Source organism: Zeus faber (assembly GCF_960531495.2).
Source record: "Zeus faber genome assembly, chromosome: 15".
NCBI classification, from domain to species: domain Eukaryota; kingdom Metazoa; phylum Chordata; class Actinopteri; order Zeiformes; family Zeidae; genus Zeus; species Zeus faber.
The window spans coordinates 7,787,572-7,808,411 of record NC_137194.1 but is presented as its reverse complement, the minus strand read 5'-3'; the positions used below and the strand labels follow the sequence as shown (position 1 = coordinate 7,808,411).

The 20,840-nt window shown below is 43.3% G+C and overlaps 10 protein-coding genes across 10 annotated transcripts; all 10 read left to right on the top strand.

Annotated features, from left to right (window-relative positions):
* Positions 1-1,799: 1,799 nt before the first annotated feature.
* On the top strand, positions 1,800-2,525 carry LOC307241019 (histone H3.2; the record flags this gene model as incomplete). Its single annotated transcript, XM_080014976.1, has 1 exon — positions 1,800-2,525. One exon carries the CDS (start codon positions 1,800-1,802, stop codon positions 2,208-2,210), a length of 411 nt encoding a protein of 136 aa, XP_079871102.1. The 3' UTR covers positions 2,211-2,525.
* A 1,441-nt stretch (positions 2,526-3,966) lies between these two features.
* LOC307241028 (histone H2B 1/2-like) lies at positions 3,967-4,884 on the top strand (the record flags this gene model as incomplete). Its single annotated transcript, XM_080014986.1, has 1 exon — positions 3,967-4,884. The coding sequence occupies one exon, from the start codon at positions 3,967-3,969 to the stop codon at positions 4,342-4,344; it is 378 nt and encodes a 125-aa protein (XP_079871112.1). The 3' UTR covers positions 4,345-4,884.
* Positions 4,885-4,919: 35 nt separating this feature from the next.
* Positions 4,920-5,808, top strand: LOC307241021 (histone H2A-like). The gene has a single exon (XM_080014978.1). The coding sequence runs from the start codon at positions 4,967-4,969 to the stop codon at positions 5,351-5,353; it is 387 nt and encodes a 128-aa protein (XP_079871104.1). The 5' UTR covers positions 4,920-4,966; the 3' UTR covers positions 5,354-5,808.
* A 533-nt stretch (positions 5,809-6,341) lies between these two features.
* LOC307241030 (histone H2B 1/2-like) lies at positions 6,342-6,719 on the top strand (the record flags this gene model as incomplete). Its single annotated transcript, XM_080014988.1, has 1 exon — positions 6,342-6,719. One exon carries the CDS (start codon positions 6,342-6,344, stop codon positions 6,717-6,719), a length of 378 nt encoding a protein of 125 aa, XP_079871114.1.
* A 2,129-nt stretch (positions 6,720-8,848) lies between these two features.
* Positions 8,849-9,160, top strand: LOC307241033 (histone H4; the record flags this gene model as incomplete). The annotated part of the gene is made up of 1 exon (XM_080014991.1): positions 8,849-9,160. One exon carries the CDS (start codon positions 8,849-8,851, stop codon positions 9,158-9,160), a length of 312 nt encoding a protein of 103 aa, XP_079871117.1.
* An 814-nt stretch (positions 9,161-9,974) lies between these two features.
* On the top strand, positions 9,975-11,699 carry LOC307241026 (histone H2B 1/2-like). The gene has a single exon (XM_080014984.1). The coding sequence runs from the start codon at positions 9,977-9,979 to the stop codon at positions 10,352-10,354; it is 378 nt and encodes a 125-aa protein (XP_079871110.1). The 5' UTR covers positions 9,975-9,976; the 3' UTR covers positions 10,355-11,699.
* Positions 11,700-13,401: 1,702 nt separating this feature from the next.
* On the top strand, positions 13,402-14,236 carry LOC307241022 (histone H2A-like; the record flags this gene model as incomplete). Its single annotated transcript, XM_080014979.1, has 1 exon — positions 13,402-14,236. The coding sequence occupies one exon, from the start codon at positions 13,402-13,404 to the stop codon at positions 13,786-13,788; it is 387 nt and encodes a 128-aa protein (XP_079871105.1). The 3' UTR covers positions 13,789-14,236.
* A 538-nt stretch (positions 14,237-14,774) lies between these two features.
* On the top strand, positions 14,775-15,280 carry LOC307241032 (histone H2B 1/2-like; the record flags this gene model as incomplete). The annotated part of the gene is made up of 1 exon (XM_080014990.1): positions 14,775-15,280. The coding sequence occupies one exon, from the start codon at positions 14,775-14,777 to the stop codon at positions 15,144-15,146; it is 372 nt and encodes a 123-aa protein (XP_079871116.1). The 3' UTR covers positions 15,147-15,280.
* Positions 15,281-16,762: 1,482 nt separating this feature from the next.
* On the top strand, positions 16,763-17,074 carry LOC307241035 (histone H4; the record flags this gene model as incomplete). Its single annotated transcript, XM_080014993.1, has 1 exon — positions 16,763-17,074. One exon carries the CDS (start codon positions 16,763-16,765, stop codon positions 17,072-17,074), a length of 312 nt encoding a protein of 103 aa, XP_079871119.1.
* An 859-nt stretch (positions 17,075-17,933) lies between these two features.
* Positions 17,934-18,408, top strand: LOC307241031 (histone H2B 1/2-like; the record flags this gene model as incomplete). The annotated part of the gene is made up of 1 exon (XM_080014989.1): positions 17,934-18,408. One exon carries the CDS (start codon positions 17,934-17,936, stop codon positions 18,309-18,311), a length of 378 nt encoding a protein of 125 aa, XP_079871115.1. The 3' UTR covers positions 18,312-18,408.
* Between the last annotated feature and the right edge of the window lie 2,432 nt (positions 18,409-20,840).

The window sequence follows — 20,840 nt, the reverse complement described above, 5'->3', positions numbered from 1 at the left end:
CCTCGACGCCAAAAAGACCTTCTGTTTAAAGGTAAACGTGTTGACTTGTTGTTTATTTCAATTAGGATAATTACTATTGTTCTTCTACGAGTATTTTATCAGGAAAACACGCAGAAGAAAACACAACGTGGTGCCGCGGAGAGATTCCGCAGGTAGAGTCTGTGCGGTTCTCATGGTGCGTTTAAGTCCAGCCCATTTCCTCGTTTCAAACAGTTCCGTTCAGTCACACTCGAGGAAATCGCGCCAGAGACCCGAGGAAAGAATGGCAGAGGCGGCCCCAGCAGCGGAAGCAGTCGCTTCTCCGGCGGCCAAGACGGCGAAGAAAATGACGAAGAAGGCACCGGCAGGGAAAAGGGCGGCTGCGGGGCCCAGCGCCCGAACGCTCATCGTGCAGATTTTGCTCGAGTCCGGTGAGCGCAAAGGGATGTCTACTCCTGCCATCAAGAAGGAGCTGACTGGCCGCGGATACGAGATGCAGGGAAGAAACTCTCGCGTCAATAATGTGATCAAGGCCATGGTGGTCAGCGGAATTCTGGATCAGAAGACGGGACACGGCGCTTCAGGCACTTTCACACTCAGCAAGACCCAGAGAAACAAGCCCGAGAAGAAGCCAGCCACCAAGGAAGCAGCCACTAAGAAAGCAGCCGCCAAGAAAGCAGCCACCAAGAAACCTGCCGCCAAGAAACCTGTCACCAAGAAAGCAGCCGCCAAGAAACCTGTCGCCAAGAAACCTGCCGCTAAGAAACCTGTCGCCAAGAAACCTGCCGCCAAGAAACCTGTCACCGAGAAACCTGCCGCTAAAAAGGTCGGTGCCAAGAAAGTCACCGTAAAGCAAGCTGCAGTCAAGAAAACTGCAAAGAAGTCCCAGAAGAAAGTCACCAAGGCAGCGGGCACGTCACCCAAGAAGCCTGCTGCGGCCCAGAAAGCAAACAAGTCTCCTAAGACCAAAGCAGCGAAGCTCAAGAAGGCAGGCAAGAAGTAACTCTGCTGCCTTCACCCCGACGCCCCCAAAAGGCTCTTTTAAGAGCCACACACAATGTCTCACAGAGCTGCTCCTCATCAAATGATTTGCCCCATTCTTTATGTTATCTTATCATAGTCTTATGGTGCTGTCCCATAAGCAATGACAATAACTCACTACTCTATAATAATTATTATACAAACAAGCAGTGGTTGTCAACACATACTGTGTTTATAAATGCATTTATTCATATTTTAACATCTAGACATGTATGCATACATATGCACATACGCACATACATACACACGTACATACATACATACATAAGCACATACAGGCATACATACAGACATACGTACATACACACATACATATATACATACGCACATACATACACACACGTACATACATACATACATACATGCATACATACATATTTGGATATATATTTTGCCCTGTTGTCTACATATATATTTTTGATTCACGTTACATGGTTATGAAGTAGTCATTATTTACATTTTTATACATATATTTATTATACATATATTTCCCCTTTTATAATTTCGCTTAACAGTACAAATTATCTTGAACGTTGACCCTAAGTTCATTCCTTTCTACAAACTTTTATGAACATGTCATAAACACGCAGCACGTTTCAACGCAACAGTCCACACTCGAACCGTTACGTCACGAACTCAGGCTCCTCGCGCTCAAGAGGCGTGGTCTGTTTTGAATTTCTGACGCTCCTGACTCGGACCAATCAGCGTTGAGCAGCTCTCCGCACTGTCTATATAAGCTCAGCCCTCCCGCTCCGCCTCACCACACCTCCTCGTCCAGCATGGCGAGAACCAAGCAGACCGCCCGTAAATCCACCGGAGGGAAAGCTCCCAGGAAGCAGCTGGCTACCAAAGCTGCCCGCAAGAGCGCCCCTGCCACCGGCGGAGTGAAGAAGCCTCACCGCTACAGGCCCGGCACCGTGGCTCTGAGAGAGATCCGTCGGTACCAGAAATCCACCGAGCTGCTGATCCGCAAGCTGCCCTTCCAGCGCCTGGTGAGAGAGATCGCCCAGGACTTCAAGACCGACCTGCGCTTCCAGAGCTCCGCTGTCATGGCTCTCCAGGAGGCCAGCGAGGCTTACCTGGTCGGTCTGTTCGAGGACACCAACCTGTGCGCAATCCACGCCAAGCGAGTCACCATCATGCCCAAGGACATCCAGCTGGCCCGCCGCATCCGCGGAGAGCGCGCCTGAAGCCACCGGTCAACAGTCCCCCAAAGGCTCTTTTAAGAGCCACCACACGCTCCGTTAAAGACATTATTGCTCGATGCTCTAGTCATATTAAGTTTTATCCTTCTTATATTCACCATTTAATTATATCCCTATTCAGGAAAATAAGTCGCTACTTGTAATATCATATTTCAATAACACCCACTAGTAGTCCTTAGTATGTGTGCCCAATCGCTCCTTACTGTCACTTAAGCCCTCATCAAAATCTACAGTAAACAAATCAATCATTTCATTTCACCAGGTGCATTGACGTTTTAGGAATTCACCAATGGTGATTATTGGTGCCAGATTCTGAGTATTCTATTGATCAATATTTCATTATTCAGATTCTGACTATACATTTATATAAAACCTAAGTACTATTCACTATTGCTTTGGAGTCATAACCTTGGTTAAACATTAAACACCAAAACCAAGTATTAGCTTGGATTCTGTTGGTAATTATTATGCCATTGTTTTATCTATATGTCTGTCCATCTGTCTATCTATCATTACTCATGTTGATTATAGTAACAGGGAGTATGGATGTTATATGGAAATATATATATTTAAAAAAATGTTTTTTCCCCAAAAGAAACATGACTTAAGAAGTTGTTAGAGCTTGTTTGGACTTGATCTGCAAGCTGAGGAAAGGGACTGGGCAAAGGAGGCGCCAAGCATCACCACAAGGTTCTCCGTGGTAACATCCAGGGAGGTGTTCAAGGTGTTCCTTGAGAACATGATTCGTGATGCCGTCACCTACACTGAGCACGCCAAGAGAAAGACCGTCACCGCCATGGATGTGGTCTATGCCCTGAAGAGGCAGGGCCGCACTCTGTACGGTTTCGGAGGTTAATCGCGCTAACAACCCAATTAAACAAAGGCCCTTTTCAGGGCCCACCAAACCTCCTCAAAGGAGCCTGACCCCTTGTGTAAATGACGTGTGACTTTCTTACCTCATGTTCATAAACCCTTTGTTGCAACTGCTTTGTGTGGTGTACATATAAATAGAAATTGCTCAATGTCAGTGTATATACTGACGAATGGCTTTTGATGTTAAATTCAACTCACAAATACATACATACATCTTGTATCACAACATATTTATTCCCAAGAGAAAAACACAGGCTCAACGGATTGTGTTTAATGTACATTATTTTATTTTATGTTTTATATTTTATCCATGAATGACACAGCTGGTACACCTACACCCACTATTAAAATGAACATGCAGAACATACACAGCAGCACATTTTGCAGGAAACTGTGAGATTGTAAGCGGCCCACGAGAAGAACAAATATGACTTCTGACAAACAGTTTTAAATATTGGTGACGGAATAATGGAACTATGGTGTTAATGAATCTTTGTGTTTGTGTAAAGTATACATCAGTTAGAATAGATTCCATCTTGTCTCTATTGTGTTGCAGAATAGGAATAGTATATAAAAGTATTATTATTAAGTACATTATGAACGTGTGGTGCATATACATTAGAATAAACTTAGCATTGGTATTGCAAATAACCAGGAAACGGTTAAATTCAAGCACATCTCTGTTCAACCGCCAATCTGCCTCTTCTGTTTGTCAGTTTGAAACCTAGTGGTGCGTGCTATGTGTCATGCAAGCACTGGCCAATGAAGTTCAGGGAGTCCCAGAGGCTGCTTTGCATGAGAGTGTTATATAGAGAGCAGCACCGCCCCTCAGCTTTTCATTGGTGTTGTTTGTTGCTGCACGATCATCATGCCTGAACAAGCCGCCAAGTCAGCTCCCAAGAAGGGCTCCAAGAAAGCTGTGTCCAAGGCCGCCGTCAAGGGCGGAAAGAAGCGCAGAAAGACCAGGAAGGAGAGCTACGCCATCTACGTGTACAAAGTGCTGAAGCAGGTCCACCCCGACACCGGGATCTCCTCCAAGGCCATGGTAGTCATGAACTCGTTCGTCAGTGACATCTTCGAGCGCATCGCAGGTGAGGCCTCTCGTCTGGCTCACTACAACAAGCGTTCCACCATCACCTCCAGGGAGATCCAGACCTCCGTCCGCCTGCTGCTCCCCGGGGAGCTGGCCAAGCACGCCGTGTCCGAGGGCACCAAGGCCGTCACCAAGTACACCAGCTCCAAGTAACCACAGCCTGTAGTGCTGAACCAACGGTCCTTTTCAGGACCACCCAACACGTCATAGAAGGACTGATCTCCAAATCATTCTACTATTATCAGTTCACGCTTATAATGCTGATACTGCTATTGATAATACTTCCATGCTGCTCCTTTTTTACAACCACACCAACACTGTTCTCTTGTGTTTAATTTCAATGTTCATGCTATGAGTTTGATCTGCTTTCTTATTACTTAATAATCCAATGTTTACTGTTTGCTTACTGTAGGCCTTTGTATATATTATAATTTAATGTACTTTCTCCAGTTACTCTGTTTTATCTTTCCCCACTGTACAACACTGAAGGAGTAGAGGTGGAGTGGAGGAGGAGCAGAGTAGAGGTGGAGTGGAGGAGGAGTAGAGTTAGACTGTTTACCATTAGGAGCGTAGCACCTATGGGGCGGAGCCTCCTCACATGGAACACCTTCACACACTGCTGCTGTGGTGTTTCACTGGTATACTTCCTTCTGATTGGACGACAGATTTCGGGTGCAAGGTGACCAATGAGATCTTTCCCGCAAGGCTTCAAATAAGCGCTGCAGAGCAGTGTGGTTACTTCCTAGTAGTTTGTATCAAGCCAAAAGGTGAAACCATGTCTGGAAGAGGCAAACAGGGTGGAAAAGCCAGGGCTAAGGCCAAGAGTCGTTCATCTCGTGCCGGTCTCCAGTTCCCAGTCGGTCGTGTCCACAGGCTGCTGCGCAAGGGCAACTATGCCCAGAGAGTCGGTGCTGGCGCTCCGGTCTACCTGGCAGCCGTGCTGGAGTATCTGACCGCTGAGATCTTGGAGTTGGCCGGAAACGCTGCCCGCGACAACAAGAAGACCCGGATCATCCCCCGTCACCTGCAGCTGGCCGTCCGCAACGACGAGGAGCTCAACAAACTGATGAGCGGAGTGACCATCGCTCAGGGCGGCGTGTTGCCCAACATCCAGGCTGTTCTACTGCCCAAGAAAACCGAGAAGACCACCAAAGCAAAATAGTTACACTTTGCTGGACGATCCAAAGGCTCTTTTAAGAGCCACCCACAACTTTGTAGAGAGTAGCTCTCATCCTCCATCCAATCTCATTCTTTTCATTATTACTGCTGTCGAATATAGTTACTGGTGTCATTGGACAACTTCACTATACTGTTTTATTTTGTGCGAGTCTGAATGTAAGATGGACATTTTCAATTCAAATATTTGTCTTTCCAAATGAAAAGGTGGCTTGTTTGTTTCACATATTATTCATGGCCTATTAAATCAAAACAAATGTATTCTTATCCAACAAGCTTTGTTTAGAGATACATTAATTTCATTACAATTATTCCAGAAAACACTCTTTATATTTATGTAGCAACCAACATGTTTAAACTACAGGGATAACAATGTCATTCATAGATGTTGTGATTTATTCATCTGCTTGGATACATATCAAAAACATGTGACGTTCACTGCTCTGCAAAGAAATGATGAATCTCTTTATTCATTTGTTAATGTCATTTTAATTCTGGTGGAGTAATAAAGATGTCACCTGTCACTTTTATGATTATGGCTGTTAAAATGCTTCACATTCTGATTGACGTTTGATACACTGTGTGTATGTGGTGTCAATACGACACATTCTCTTATATTCTGTGGTATTTAGAGTCCAACCTGAAGGAAGGGGGAACTGTTTAATGTTGTGTAATGCATTTTGTACTTCAGACGTACAGGACTGAAACCCGCGCAATTTTGAATTCTGGCGCGTGATGACGAAACAATATCTGCATGACTTGCAAAGGTTTAATTCAAGCACATCTGTGTTCAACCGCCAATCTGCCTCTTCTGTTTGTCAGTTTGAAACCTAGTGGTGCGTGCCATGTGTCATGCAAGCACTGGCCAATGAAGTTCAGGGAGTCCCAGAGGCTGCTTTGCATGAAAGTGTTATATAGAGAGCAGCACCGCCCCTCAGCTTTTCATTAGTGTTGTTTGTTGCTGCACGATCATCATGCCTGAACAAGCTGCCAAGCCAGCGCCCAAGAAGGGCTCCAAGAAAGCTGTGTCCAAGGCCGCCGCCAAGGGCGGAAAGAAGCGCAGAAAGACCAGGAAGGAGAGTTACGCCATCTACGTGTACAAAGTGCTGAAGCAGGTCCACCCCGACACCGGGATCTCCTCCAAGGCCATGGTAGTCATGAACTCGTTCGTCAACGACATCTTCGAGCGCATCGCAGGTGAGGCCTCTCGTCTGGCTCACTACAACAAGCGTTCCACCATCACCTCCAGGGAGATCCAGACCTCCGTCCGCCTGCTGCTCCCCGGGGAGCTGGCCAAGCACGCCGTGTCCGAGGGCACCAAGGCCGTCACCAAGTACACCAGCTCCAAGTAACCACAGCCTGTAGTGCTGAACCAACGGCCCTTTTCAGGACCACCCAACACGTCATAGAAGGACTGATCTCCACATCATTCTACTCTTATCAGTTCACGCTTATAATGCTGATACTGCTATTAATAATACTTCCATGCTGCTCCTTTTTTACAACCACACCAACACTGTTCTCTAGTATTTAATTTCAATGTTCATGCTATGAGTTTGATCTGCTTTCTTATTACTTAATAATACAATGTTTACTGTTTGATTGCTTACTTAGGCCTTTGTATACATTATAATTTAATGTACATTCTCCTGTTACTGTCTTATCTTTCGCCACTGAACAACACTTGAATTTCCACTTCAGGGGATAAATTAACTACTTATCTAATGTTATCTTACTATACAGACAGGACACCATATCACAACATGACCAGAGTCACAACAGACACATCTCATTTAAAATAATGTTCTGACTACCTGATCTGCTTTTACCTTCTTGTTTGTTTAAATGGTCATTGTTTAAGATTTGATCTGTTATACTAGATGTACATGGCTTTGTGTAAGCTATTGCATCATATTACATCAAGATGTTAAATAATTTGAAGGTAAGAAGTCAGAATTCCCAAATTCCCGAACACAACACCTTTAAACTACTAGAAATGAGTGAAGTAGGGGGATGGTAGCTCAGGAGGTAGAGCTGGTGGTCTAGTGATCCAAAGGTCGCTGGTTCGATCCCAGGCTCCTCCTGATAGCATGCTGTAGTGTCCTTGAGCAAGACACTTAACCCCTAATTGCTCCTGATGGCTGCGTCCGTCGGTGTTTGAATAATTGTAAGTCGCTTTGGATAAAAGCGTCTGATAAATGACTAAATGTAAATGTAATGTAATGAAGTATTAGTTCAAGTATTCAACTCCATCACACCAGAAAACTGCTTGAGAGTGATGGGTGAATGTACAAAGGATGTGAATGAATGAATTATGGGCTAGTTCCAGCAGCCAGTACAGACCACAGCAGAGGAAACACATGGAAATTTGTGTCGTAGCCACAACAATAAATCAATAAAAACAGTTGGACAGGATGAGATGTATGGCTCCATTCCTCTGCTTACCTCCTTTTAAAACCGTCAACATTGCCTTCATCTCCCATTCAGTTAAAAAAAAATGTAAGCATTTTTAAATATACATTATTAGTGGTACTGCCATTATTACGCACTACATGATGTTGCTATCTGTACTTTACTTTCATGTAACTACAACCTGCCTGTATTGGGCTCACGAGGTAAAATATTTCACACACTATATGTAGATTGTGTTAATATGTGTAATATATGCACACACACAATAAATATGTACAACTGTTGTTTTTATCTCTTGTGATCTGCACTTTTTTTTTTTTAAACTTGAATTTCACCACAGGAGTGAATGGAGTCAGTCTCACCCTTTTTTCCAAATTTATTTGGATGGTGAGATTTTCTTTGACTTTCGAGATACTTTCGGGCAGATACGTAAACTAAAACTAACCTGATAAAAGTACGCCACCCCGGAGAGGTGTGGGGTGCATGGATGGCTTAAAATTTCATTCTATAACAAAATTTGAACCGGATACTTGTTTTGCTTTTTCTCTATGAAATGGTCTATTCAATGCAACATTTGGAGAGAATATGGATACAGAGTCAGACCCTCAGCATGAATTTCATTCATAAATACAATTTAACTGGATATAATTATCAGTGTTTTCACGCCTGGCGGAAAATTTGAATGTACCCATCAGCCAGTGCGGTCAACATTTCTGTGGTAACAGCGAGCTCCATCAGTCAGAGATGTGGTGGTTCCACTTAGGATTGTGGGTAGTTCAGTACTTGACATTGCAAATAAAACATGTTTTTCTTACAACAAGGTTGATATCATACAGACTTGTAGTTTCTACAGGAGCAAAAAGAATTATATACATTGCGTTATATTTTCTCAAATATTTATAAACCTTTCAAACACAAACCCTAGCCAACTACAATTCTGCACCATGTTGTTATGCCTCTTGACTTGCACCAGGGACTAGTGTGCTCTCCTCTACGTCCGCAGGAAAGCTATAAATGAACAGGCTGACACAAGAAGTTGTTAGAGCTTGTTTCCACTTGATCCTCAAACATGAGCGGTCGTGGCAAAGGAGGAAAGGGACTGGGCAAAGGAGGCGCCAAGCGTCACCGCAAGGTTCTCCGTGACAACATCCAGGGAATCACCAAACCCGCTATCCGCCGTCTGGCTCGTCGCGGCGGTGTGAAGCGTATCTCCGGTCTGATCTACGAGGAGACCCGTGGTGTGCTCAAGGTGTTCCTGGAGAACGTGATCCGTGATGCCGTCACCTACACTGAGCACGCCAAGAGAAAGACCGTCACCGCCATGGATGTGGTCTATGCCCTGAAGAGGCAGGGCCGCACTCTGTACGGTTTCGGAGGTTAATCGCTCTAACAACCCAATTAAACAAAGGCCCTTTTCAGGGCCCCCCAAACCTCCTCTAAGGAGCCTGACCCCTTGTGTAAATGATGTGTGACTTTCTGACCTCATATTCATAAACCCTTTGTTGCAACTGCTTTGTGTGGTGTACATATAAATACAAATTGCTCAATGTCAGTGTATATACTGACAAATGGCTTTTGATGTTAAATTCAACTCACAAATACATACATACATCTTGTATCACAACATATTTATTCCCAAGAGGAAAACACAGGCTCAACGGATTGTGTTTAATGTACATTATTTTATTTTAAGTTTTATATTTTATCCATGAATGACACAGCTGGTACACCTACACCCACTATTAAAATGAACATGCAGAACATACACAGCAGCACGTGTTGCAGGAAACAGTGAGATTGTAAGCAGCCCACGAGAAGAACAAATATGACTTCTGACAAACAGTTTTAAATATTGGTGGAATAATGGAACTATGGTGTTAGTGAATCTTTGTGTTTGTGTAAAATATACATCAGTTAGAATAGATCCCATCTGGTCTCTGATGTGTTGCAGAAAAGGAATAGTATATTATATTATTAAGTACATTATGAAAGTGTGATGCATATACATGAGAATAAACGTAGCATTGGAATTGCAAATAACCGGGAAACGGTTAAATTGGTGTGTGCCATGTGTCATGCAAGCACTGGCCAATGAAATTCAGGGAGTCTCAGAGGCTGCTTTGCATGAGAGTGTTATATAGAGAGCAGCACCGCCCCTCAGCTTTCCATTCGTGTTGTTTGTTGCTGCACGATCATCATGCCTGAACAAGCCGCCAAGTCAGCTCCCAAGAAGGGCTCCAAGAAAGCTGTGACCAAGGCCGCCGCCAAAGGCGGAAAGAAGCGCAGAAAGACCAGGAAGGAGAGTTACGCCATCTACGTGTACAAAGTGCTGAAACAGGTCCACCCTGACACCGGGATCTCCTCCAAGGCCATGGTAGTCATGAACTCGTTCGTCAGCGACATCTTCGAGCGCATCGCAGGTGAGGCCTCTCGTCTGGCTCACTACAACAAGCGTTCCACCATCACCTCCAGGGAGATCCAGACCTCCGTCCGCCTGCTGCTCCCCGGGGAGCTGGCCAAGCACGCCGTGTCCGAGGGCACCAAGGCCGTCACCAAGTACACCAGCTCCAAGTAACCACAGCCTGTAGTGCTGAACCAACGGTCCTTTTCAGGACCACCCAACACGTCATAGAAGGACTGATCTCCACATCATTCTACTATTATCAGTGCACGTGTATAATGCTGATACTGCTATTGATAATACTTCCATGCTCCTAATTTTCACAACCACAGCAACATTTTACTTTTGCATTTGATTTAAATATTTATGCTATGGTTGAAGCTGTTTTTTAATCACTTAATAATACAATGTTGACTGTTTGTTTGCTTACTGTAGGTCTATGTGTATATTATGTATAATAATCTAATGTTCTTTCTTCTGTTACTCTATGTTTTATCTTACCCCACTGTACAACACTTGAATTTCCACTTCAGGGGATAAATGAAGTACTTATCTAATTTGATCTTACTATACAGACAGGACACCATATGCAGAGTCATAACATGCACATCTTACTTCACATTATACACCAGACACATCTTATTTAAAATAATGTTCTAACTACCTGATCTGCTTTTACCTTCTTGTTTGTATAAATGGTCATTGTTAAAGATTTGATCTGTTATACTAGATGTACATGGCTTTGAGTAAGTTATTGCATCATATTACATCAAGAAATGTTAAATAATTTGAAGGTAAGAAGTCAGAATTCCCCAATTCCCAATCACAACACCTATAAACTACTAGAATGAGTAAAGTATTAATTCAATTAAGTATTCAACTGCATCACATTAGAAAATTCTTGTTATTGAAATTTTGGTTTAGTTCCAGCAGCCAGTACAGACCACAGCAGAGGAAACACAAGGAAATTTTGTGTCGTAGCCACAACAATAAATCAACAGGATGAGATGTATGGCTCCATTCCTCTGCTTACCTCCTTTCCAAAACCTTTAGCATTGCCTTCATCTCCCATTCAGTTAAAGTTTTTTGAAAGTAGTTGAAATTATACATTATTAGCGGTACTACCATTATTACTGGTGCTATTACTATTATCTCAATTATTACTATGTATATATTGTATCATCAGGGATAGTTATTATTGTAAAGTACTGCACTGTATTTCCACTACTATGCCAGATTGCAGTGTATAGATATACTTACACAATATGGATATACACTTATGTAGGCACCAGCATATTTACTAGTACTATCACAGATTTCTTACTACATGATGTTGCTATCTGTCCTTTACTTTAGTGTAACTACCACCTGCCTGTATTGGGCTCACTAGTAAAATGATTTTACACACTATATGTAGACTGTGTTAATATGTGTAATATATGCACACACACAATTTATGTGTACAGCTATTGTTTTAACCTCTTGTGACCTGCACTGTTTTTGTTCACCTGAATTTCACCACAGGAGTGAATGGAGTCAGTCTCACCCTTTTTTCCAAATTTATTTGGATGGTGAGATTTTCTTTGACTTTCGAGATACTTTCGGGCAGATACGTAAACTAAAACTAACCTGATAAAAGTACGCCACCCCGGAGAGGTGTGGGGTGCATGGATGGCTTAAAATTTCATTCTATAACAAAATTTGAACCGGATACTTGTTTTGCTTTTTCTCTATGAAATGGTCTATTCAATGCAACATTTGGAGAGAATATGGATACAGAGTCAGACCCTCAGCATGAATTTCATTCATAAATACAATTTAACTGGATATAATTATCAGTGTTTTCGCGCCTGGCGGAAAATTTGAATGTACCCATCAGCCAGTGCGGTCAACATTTCTGTGGTAACAGCGAGCTCCATCAGTCAGAGATGTGGTGGTTCCACTTAGGATTGTGGGTAGTTCAGTACTTGACATTGCAAATAAAACATGTTTTTCTTACAACAAGGTTGATATCATACAGACTTGTAGTTTCTACAGGAGCAAAAAGAATTATATACATTGCGTTATATTTTCTCAAATATTTATAAACCTTTCAAACACAAACCCTAGCCAACTACAATTCTGCACCATGTTGTTATGCCTCTTGACGCACTGGTCTCATGGGTAAGGTAGTTATATCATTGTAAACCAATAAAATAAAAAAAGGTATGGGTGAAAAACAACATGCATGTGTTACAAGGAGTTATTTTGGTCGGGGAATACACCTGTTATTTTGGTCAGAATTTACATATGTAATTTTCAAATCCCTAAATTATATGTTAGGTGGTTGTAAGTGACGCCCCCTGTTGACCCCTCTAAAAGTACCTGTCCAGCTGTCCACAACAGATGACCTTCTTTCGGTTGCTCTTTTAATTTCTGAGATGTAGGGATCCAAAGGTGACCTCTGGGCAGGGTTCAAAGGTCAATATCTTGGTTTAGGGTCTGCTGAAATCTCCTAAACTTACATATGTTAACCTACACGACGAGACCTTTCAAAAAATGTGATTGGTTTGTTCGACAGCAAAGTGAAAGTAATCCAACGCTGCCGTTGCAGTGGGTTTTCTTTTGCTTTGAAACTTTGCAGAGGAGGATTAGAGGAGTGGAGTGGAGGAGGAGGAGATGAGGAGTTTAAGAAGAGGAGGAAGAGAAAAAGGAGTAGAGGTAGAGGAGGAGGAGAGGAGTCCAAGTAGAGGAGGACGAGAGGAGTGGAGTAGAGGTAGAGGAGGAGGAGGAGTTAGATTGTATTGTTAGATTGTATACCATTACGAGCTTCTACCTAAAGGAGTAGAGGTTGAGGAGGAGGAGAGGAGGAGTAGAGGAGAGGGAGGAGTAGAGGATGAGGAGGAGAAGAGGAGTGGAGTTGAGGAGGAGGAGTAGAGTGAAGTTAAGGAGGAGGAGGAGTAGAGGATGAGTAGAGGGGAAGTAGAGGAGGAGTAGAGGAGGAGGAGTAGAGGTAGACCGTTTACCATGAGGAGCTTAGCACCTATGGGGCGGAGCCTCCTCACATAGAACACCTTCACACACTGCTGCTGTGGTGTTTCACTGGTATACTTCCTTCTGATTGGACGACAGATTTCGGGTGCAAGGTGACCAATGAGATCTTTCCCGCAAGGCTTCAAATAAGCGCTGCAGAGCAGCGTGGTTACTTCCTAGTAGTTTGTATCAAGCCAAAAGCTGAAACCATGTCTGGAAGAGGCAAACAGGGTGGAAAAGCCAGGGCTAAGGCCAAGAGTCGTTCATCTCGTGCCGGTCTCCAGTTCCCAGTCGGTCGTGTCCACAGGCTGCTGCGCAAGGGCAACTATGCCCAGAGAGTCGGTGCTGGCGCTCCGGTCTACCTGGCGGCCGTGCTGGAGTATCTGACCGCTGAGATCTTGGAGTTGGCCGGAAACGCTGCCCGCGACAACAAGAAGACCCGGATCATCCCCCGTCACCTGCAGCTGGCCGTCCGCAACGACGAGGAGCTCAACAAACTGATGGGTGGAGTGACCATCGCTCAGGGCGGCGTGTTGCCCAACATCCAGGCTGTTCTACTGCCCAAGAAAACCGAGAAGACCACCAAAGCAAAATAGTTACACTTTGCTGGACGATCCAAAGGCTCTTTTAAGAGCCACCCACAACTTTGTAGAGAGTAGCTCTCATCCTCCATCCAATCTCATTCTTTTCATTATTACTGCTGTCGAATATAGTTACTGGTGTCATTGGACAACTTCACTTTACTGTTTTATTTTGTGCGAGTCTGAATGTAAGATGGACATTTTCAATTCAAATATTTGTCTTTCCAAATGAAAAGGTGGCTTGTTTGTTTCACAAATTATTAATGGTCTATTAAATCAAAACAAATGTATTCTTATCCAATAAGTTTTGTTTAAAGATACATTAATTTCATTACAATTATTCCAGAAAACACTCTTGATATTTAAGTAGCAACCAACATGTTTAAACTACAGGGATAACAATGTCATTCATAGATGTTGTGATTTATTCATCTGCTTGGATACATATCAAAAACATGTGACATTCACTGCTCTGCTAAAAAATGATGAATCTCTTTATTCATTTGTTAATGTAATTTAAATTCTGGTGGAGTAATAAAGATGTCACCTGTCACTTTTATGATTATGGCTGTTAAAATGCTTCACATTCTGAGTGAAGTTTGATACACTGTGTGTATGTGGTGTCATAACGACACATTTTATATTTTGTGGTATTTAGAGTCCAACCTGAAGGAAGGGAGAACTGTTTAATGTTGTGTAATGCATTTTGTACTTCAGACGTACAGGACTGAAACCCGCCTAATTTTGAATTCTGGCGCGCGATGACGAAACAATATCTGCATGACTTGCAAACGGTTAAATTCAAGCACATCTGTGTTCAACCGCCAATCTGCCTCTTCTGTTTGTCAGTTTGAAACCTAGTGGTGCGTGCCATGTGTCATGCAAGCACTGGCCAATGAAATTCAGGGAGTCCCAGAGGCTGCTTTGCATGAGAGTGTTATATAGAGAGCAGCACCGCCCCTCAGCTTTTCATTCGTGTTGTTTGTTGCTGCATGATCATCATGCCTGAACAAGCCGCCAAGTCAGCGCCCAAGAAGGGCTCCAAGAAAGCTGTGTCCAAGGCCAAGGGCGGAAAGAAGCGCAGAAAGACCAGGAAGGAGAGCTACGCCATCTACGTGTACAAAGTGCTGAAGCAGGTCCACCCCGACACCGGGATCTCCTCCAAGGCCATGGTAGTCATGAACTCGTTCGTCAACGACATCTTCGAGCGCATCGCCGGTGAGGCCTCTCGTCTGGCTCACTACAACAAGCGTTCCACCATCACCTCCAGGGAGATCCAGACCTCCGTCCGCCTGCTGCTCCCCGGGGAGCTGGCCAAGCACGCCGTGTCCGAGGGCACCAAGGCCGTCACCAAGTACACCAGCTCCAAGTAACCACAGCCTGTAGTGCTGAACCAACGGTCCTTTTCAGGACCACCCAACACGTCATAGAAGGACTGATCTCCACATCATTCTACTATTATCAGTGCACGCGTATAATGCTGATACTGCTATTAATAATACTTCCATGCTGCTCCTTTTTGACAACCACACCAACATTTTTCTTTTACATTTGATTGAAATACTTATGCAATGATTTTGAGCTGCTTTTTTATTACTTAACAATACAATGTTTACTGTTTGATTGCTTAGTATAGGCCTATGTGTATATTATGTATATATTAAAATTTAATGTACATTCTCCTGTTACTCTGTTTTATCTTTCCCCACTGTACAACACTTGAATTTCCACTTCAGGGGATAAATGAAGTACTTATCTAATTTGATCTTACTATACAGACAGGGCACCATATGCAGAGTCATAACATGCACATCTTATTTCACATTATACACCAGACACATCTCATTTAAAATAATGTTCTGACTACCTGATCTGCTTTTACCTTCTTGTTTGTATAAATGGTCATTGTTTAAGATTTGATCTGTTATATTAGATGTTCATGGCTTTGAGTATTGCATTATATTCTATCAAGAAATGTTAAATAATTTGAAGGTAAGAAGTCAGAATTCCCCAATTCCCGAACACAACACCTAAACTACCAGAAATCAGTAAAGTATTAATTCAAGTCTTTCACTGCGTCACACCAGAAAACTGCTTGAGAGTGTGATGGGCGAATGTACAAAGGATGTGAATGAATGAATTATGGTTTAGTTCCAGCAGCCAGTACAGACCACAGCAGAGGAAACACATGGAAATTTGTGTCGTAGCCACAACAATAAATCAGTAAAAACAGTTGGACAGGATGAGATGTATGGCTCCATTCCTCTGCTTACCTCCTTTCCAAAACCTTCAACATTGCCTTCATCTCCCATTCAGTTAAAGTTTTTTTAAGCAGTTTTAATTATACATTATTAGCAGTACTGCAATTATTACTTACTATATGATGTTGCCATCTGTACTTTAGTTTAACTACCACCTGCCTGTTTTGGGCTCTTAAGTTAAAATATTTCACACACTATATGTAGATTGTGTTAATATGTGTAATATATGCACACACACACACACTACATGTGTACAACTGTTGTTTTAATCTCTTGTGACCTGCACTTTTTTTTTTTAACTTGAATTTCACCACAGGAGTTAACAGAGTCAGTCCCACACTGTTTGAGATTTATATGAACGGGCAGATATTCTTTGAGTTTCGAGGGGGTAGGGGAGGGGGGCACAGATACATAAACTTACCTGATGAAAGTACGCCACCGCGGGGAGTTGTGGGTGGCATTGATAGGTTAGAATTTCATTCTCACTCTCACAAAATAAAAGCGGGATGCTGGTTTCCCTTTGTTTAATGTTGTGTAATGCTTTTTGTTCTTCAGACGTACAGGACTGAAGCCCGCGCAAATTTGAATTGTGGCGCGTGATGACGAAACAATACCTGCATGACTAGCACCACGGACTAGTGTGCTCTCCTCTACGTCCGCAGGAAAGCTGTCAATGAACAGGCTGACACAAGAAGTTGTTAGAGCTTGTTTCCACTTGATCTGCAAACATGAGCGGTCGTGGCAAAGGAGGAAAGGGACTGGGCAAAGGAGGCGCCAAGCGTCACCGCAAGGTTCTCCGTGACAACATCCAGGGAATCACCAAACCCGCTATTCGCCGTCTGGCTCGTCGCGGCGGTGTGAAGCGTATCTCCGGTCTGATCTACGAGGAGACCCGTGGTGTGCTCAAGGTGTTCCTGGAGAACGTGATCCGTGATGCTGTTACCTACACTGAGCACGCCAAGAGAAAGACCGTCACTGCCATGGATGTGGTCTATGCCCTGAAGAGGCAGGGCCGCACTCTGTACGGTTTCGGAGGTTAATCGCTCTAACAACCCAATTAAACAAAGGCCCTTTTCAGGGCCCCCCAAACCTCCTCAAAGGAGCCTGACCCCTTGTGTAAATGACGTGTGACTTTCTTACCTCATGTTCATAAACCCTTTGTTGCAACTGCTTTGTGTGGTGTACATATAAATACAAATTGCTCAATGTCAGTGTATATACTGACAAATGGCTTTTGATGTTAAGTTCAACTCACAAATACATACATACATCTTGTATCACAACATATTTATTCCCAAGAGGAAAACACAGGCTCAACAGATTGAGTTTAATGTACATCATTTTATGTTTTATATTTTATCCATGAATGACACAGCTGGTACACCTACACCCACTATTAAAATGAACATGCAGAACATACACAGCAGCACGTGTTGCAGGAAACAGTGAGATTGTAAGCAGCCCACGAGAAGAACAAATATGACTTCTGACAAACAGTTATAAATATTGGTGACGGAATAACGGAACTATGGTGTTAATGAATCTTTGTGTTTGTGTAAAGTATACATCAGTTAGAATAGATCCCATCTGGTCTCTGATGTGTTGCAGAAAAGGAATAGTATATTATAGTATTATTATTAAGTACATTATGAAAGTGTGATGCATATACATTAGAATAAACTGGGAACCGGGAAACGGTTAAATTCAAGTACATCTGTGTTCATCCGCCAATCTGCCTCTATTTGTCAGTTTGAAACCTAGTGGTGTGTGCTATGTGTCATGCAAGCACTGGCCAATGAAATTCAGAGAGTCCCAGAGGCTGCTTTGCATGAGTGTTATATAGAGAGCAGCACCGCCCCTCAGCTTTTCATTCGTGTTGTTTGTTGCGGCACGATCATCATGCCTGAACAAGCCGCCAAGTCTGCGCCCAAGAAGGGCTCCAAGAAAGCTGTGTCCAAGGCCGCCGTCAAGGGCGGAAGGAAGCGCAGAAAGACCAGGAAGGAGAGCTACGCCATCTACGTGTACAAAGTGCTGAAGCAGGTCCACCCCGACACCGGGATCTCCTCCAAGGCCATGGTAGTCATGAACTCGTTCGTCAATGACATCTTCGAGCGCATCGCAGGTGAGGCCTCTCGTCTGGCTCACTACAACAAGCGTTCCACCATCACCTCCAGGGAGATCCAGACCTCCGTCCGCCTGCTGCTCCCGGGGGAGCTGGCCAAGCACGCCGTGTCCGAGGGCACCAAGGCCGTCACCAAGTACACCAGCTCCAAGTAACCACAGCCTGTAGTGCTGAACCAACGGTCCTTTTCAGGACCACCCAACACGTCATAGAAGGACTGATCTCCACATCATTCTACTCTTATAATGCTGACACTGCTATCAATAATACTTCCATGCTCCTACTTTTCACAACCACAGCAACATTTTTCTTTTGCATTTGATTTAATCGCCATGCTATGAGTTTGAGCTGCTTTCTTTTTTAAACTTAATACAATGTTTCCCGTTTGATTGCTTACTGCAGACCCATGTGTATATTATAATGACTGTATGTCCTGTTACTCTGTATGTTTTGTGTTTCCCCACTGAACAACACTTGAATTTCCTGTTTTGGGGGTTCTGCCTACCTGTTCTGCTTTTTCCTTCTTGTTTGTATAAATGGTCATTGTTTAAGATTTGATCTTTTTTGATAGATGAACATGGCTTTGAATAAGGTATTGCATCATATTACATCAAGAAATGTTAAATATTATCAAGGTAAGTAGTCAGAATTCCTAAATTCCCTAACACAACACTTATAAACTACCAGAAATGAGTAAAGTATTAATTCAATGAAGTATTCAACTGCATCACACCAGGAAACTGCTTGAGAGTGTGATGAGTGAATGTACAAAGGATGTGAATGAATGAATTATGGTTTAGTTCCAGCAGCCAGTACAGACCACAGCAGAGGAAACACATGGAAATTTGTGTCGTAGCCACAACAAGTCAATAAAACAGTTGGACAGGATGCGATCTGTGGCTCCATTCCTCTGCTTCCCTCTGGGTACAAAACCTTCAACATTGCCTTCATCGCCCATTCAGTTAAACTTTTTTTAAGCAGTTTTAATTATACATTAATTTTTATTACAATTAGAACTATACCTGAGCAGCCTGATGTAGGATATCAGCTCCTGTACAGCGAGCTGCAGCAAGAAGTGGTTGAACCCTGCCTGGCCTACACTACAAGATCATCTCAGAATTAATGGATGTTGAAAATGTGAGAGACCCCACACATTACATATGAGACATTTAACAGTTTTGTTCCAATAGTGTGTGGAGAGCAACAATGTGCCCAAACAGCACACCACACACACTAACATATTCCATTCACCAACAACCAGAGTCCTAATATCATGAAGCCATACAAGTTCTTCACATGGAGGTGTGGCTACGTGAGGTTAGTCCCCACTCTCAAAACCAGAACCCTCATGTGACCAAACGTGACTTCAGAATAAAACATAGTGGACGACGGGCTAGAACTAGCAATGTAATTTTTTTTGCACATTTCTTTTACAGAAAATCTTAAAGGGAAAAATTAAAACAATGAATAAAGTCATGGAGATGGCGTAAACATTGACTGTACATGTTGCAGCTCCAGTTTAATACTTTGCAGCGTTCGTATTTTCTGCCATGGCTGCTGTTGTGGTTAGGACTTCTGTTTCGTTCAGCTTGGCCTCAAATTGGCTATCGGTCTTTCCCATGTGACAATCCACAGCAGCCGCAGAAACAAGAATAGCAGCAGAAAGAACATCAGCAGCAACAACAGAAACAGCAGCGGCAAACAGAAACAATATAAACAGCAGCAGAAAATGTCTCGGCAATCACAAGAACAGTCAACACGGACCAAGCTAAAGTCCACATTCCAAAATACCAAAAACAGTTCAAGTGAGGGTCAAAGCCAGGAAATAGCAAGGATATCACTGCGAACAATCCAAATTCCGTACTCCAAATCAGGTATAGTTGGAAGACGATTCAACAAAGTAACACACACAAAGACGTCACTGGAACTGGAAGTGGTAGTCCTCACCGGAAACAGAAATTTCAACAATGTGCACCATCTCATCTCAATCCAGTCACGGTGCTTAATTAGCATCCCTAAATGAAGGGTCAAGTTTTTATTCAGATCTCGGGAGGGAGATCCTTTTGACCCTCTCTGAAAACACATCCTTCTTATGATCCGCTCACTGTAAACACACAGTGCGCTGGTATGGTAGTGATACATGTGAGGCGGCCCAATCAGCGCTCACACACAAGTGAACAGCAAGGATTTTAACCTGCTTTTAAAAGTGTTCAGTGTGGGGGCCTCTCTCAGGTCCCTTGCCAGGGTGTTGCATTTACTTGGGGCAGAGATACATAAGGCAGCCTCTCCTGCTTTAGAGTCGGTACGATGGATAGTTAAAAGACCACTGCCTGTGGACCTGAGAGTTCTTGCTTCTTCTTTCATATACTGAGGTGCAAGGCCATTTATAGCTTTATATACAAGTAGCAGAATTTAAAATCAGTTATTGTATTGACAGGCAGCCAATGTAGAGATCTAAGAACAGGTGTGATGTTGTGGCAGATTTACCACACCAGTGGCATTTTCAGGGACCTCCGGCACAGACAACGCGGGGTTGTAAACACCAGTTTATTGTAGAGCTGAGGCTAGGTGGAATTAGCCAGGAGCAGATGGGACATGTCATGACACAGGGCTCCTCCTTGACTGAGTGTGTGGACAGGGAATTTAAACCTGATGCTCATTAGCCCAACCAACTAGCATCAGGT

Excerpts from the sequence above, each read along its gene's own strand:
- LOC307241021 (XM_080014978.1), top strand. The coding sequence starts at position 4,967 with ATGTCTGGAAGAGGCAAACAGGGTGGAAAAGCCAGGGCTAAGGCCAAG.
- LOC307241026 (XM_080014984.1), top strand. The coding sequence starts at position 9,977 with ATGCCTGAACAAGCCGCCAAGTCAGCTCCCAAGAAGGGCTCCAAGAAA.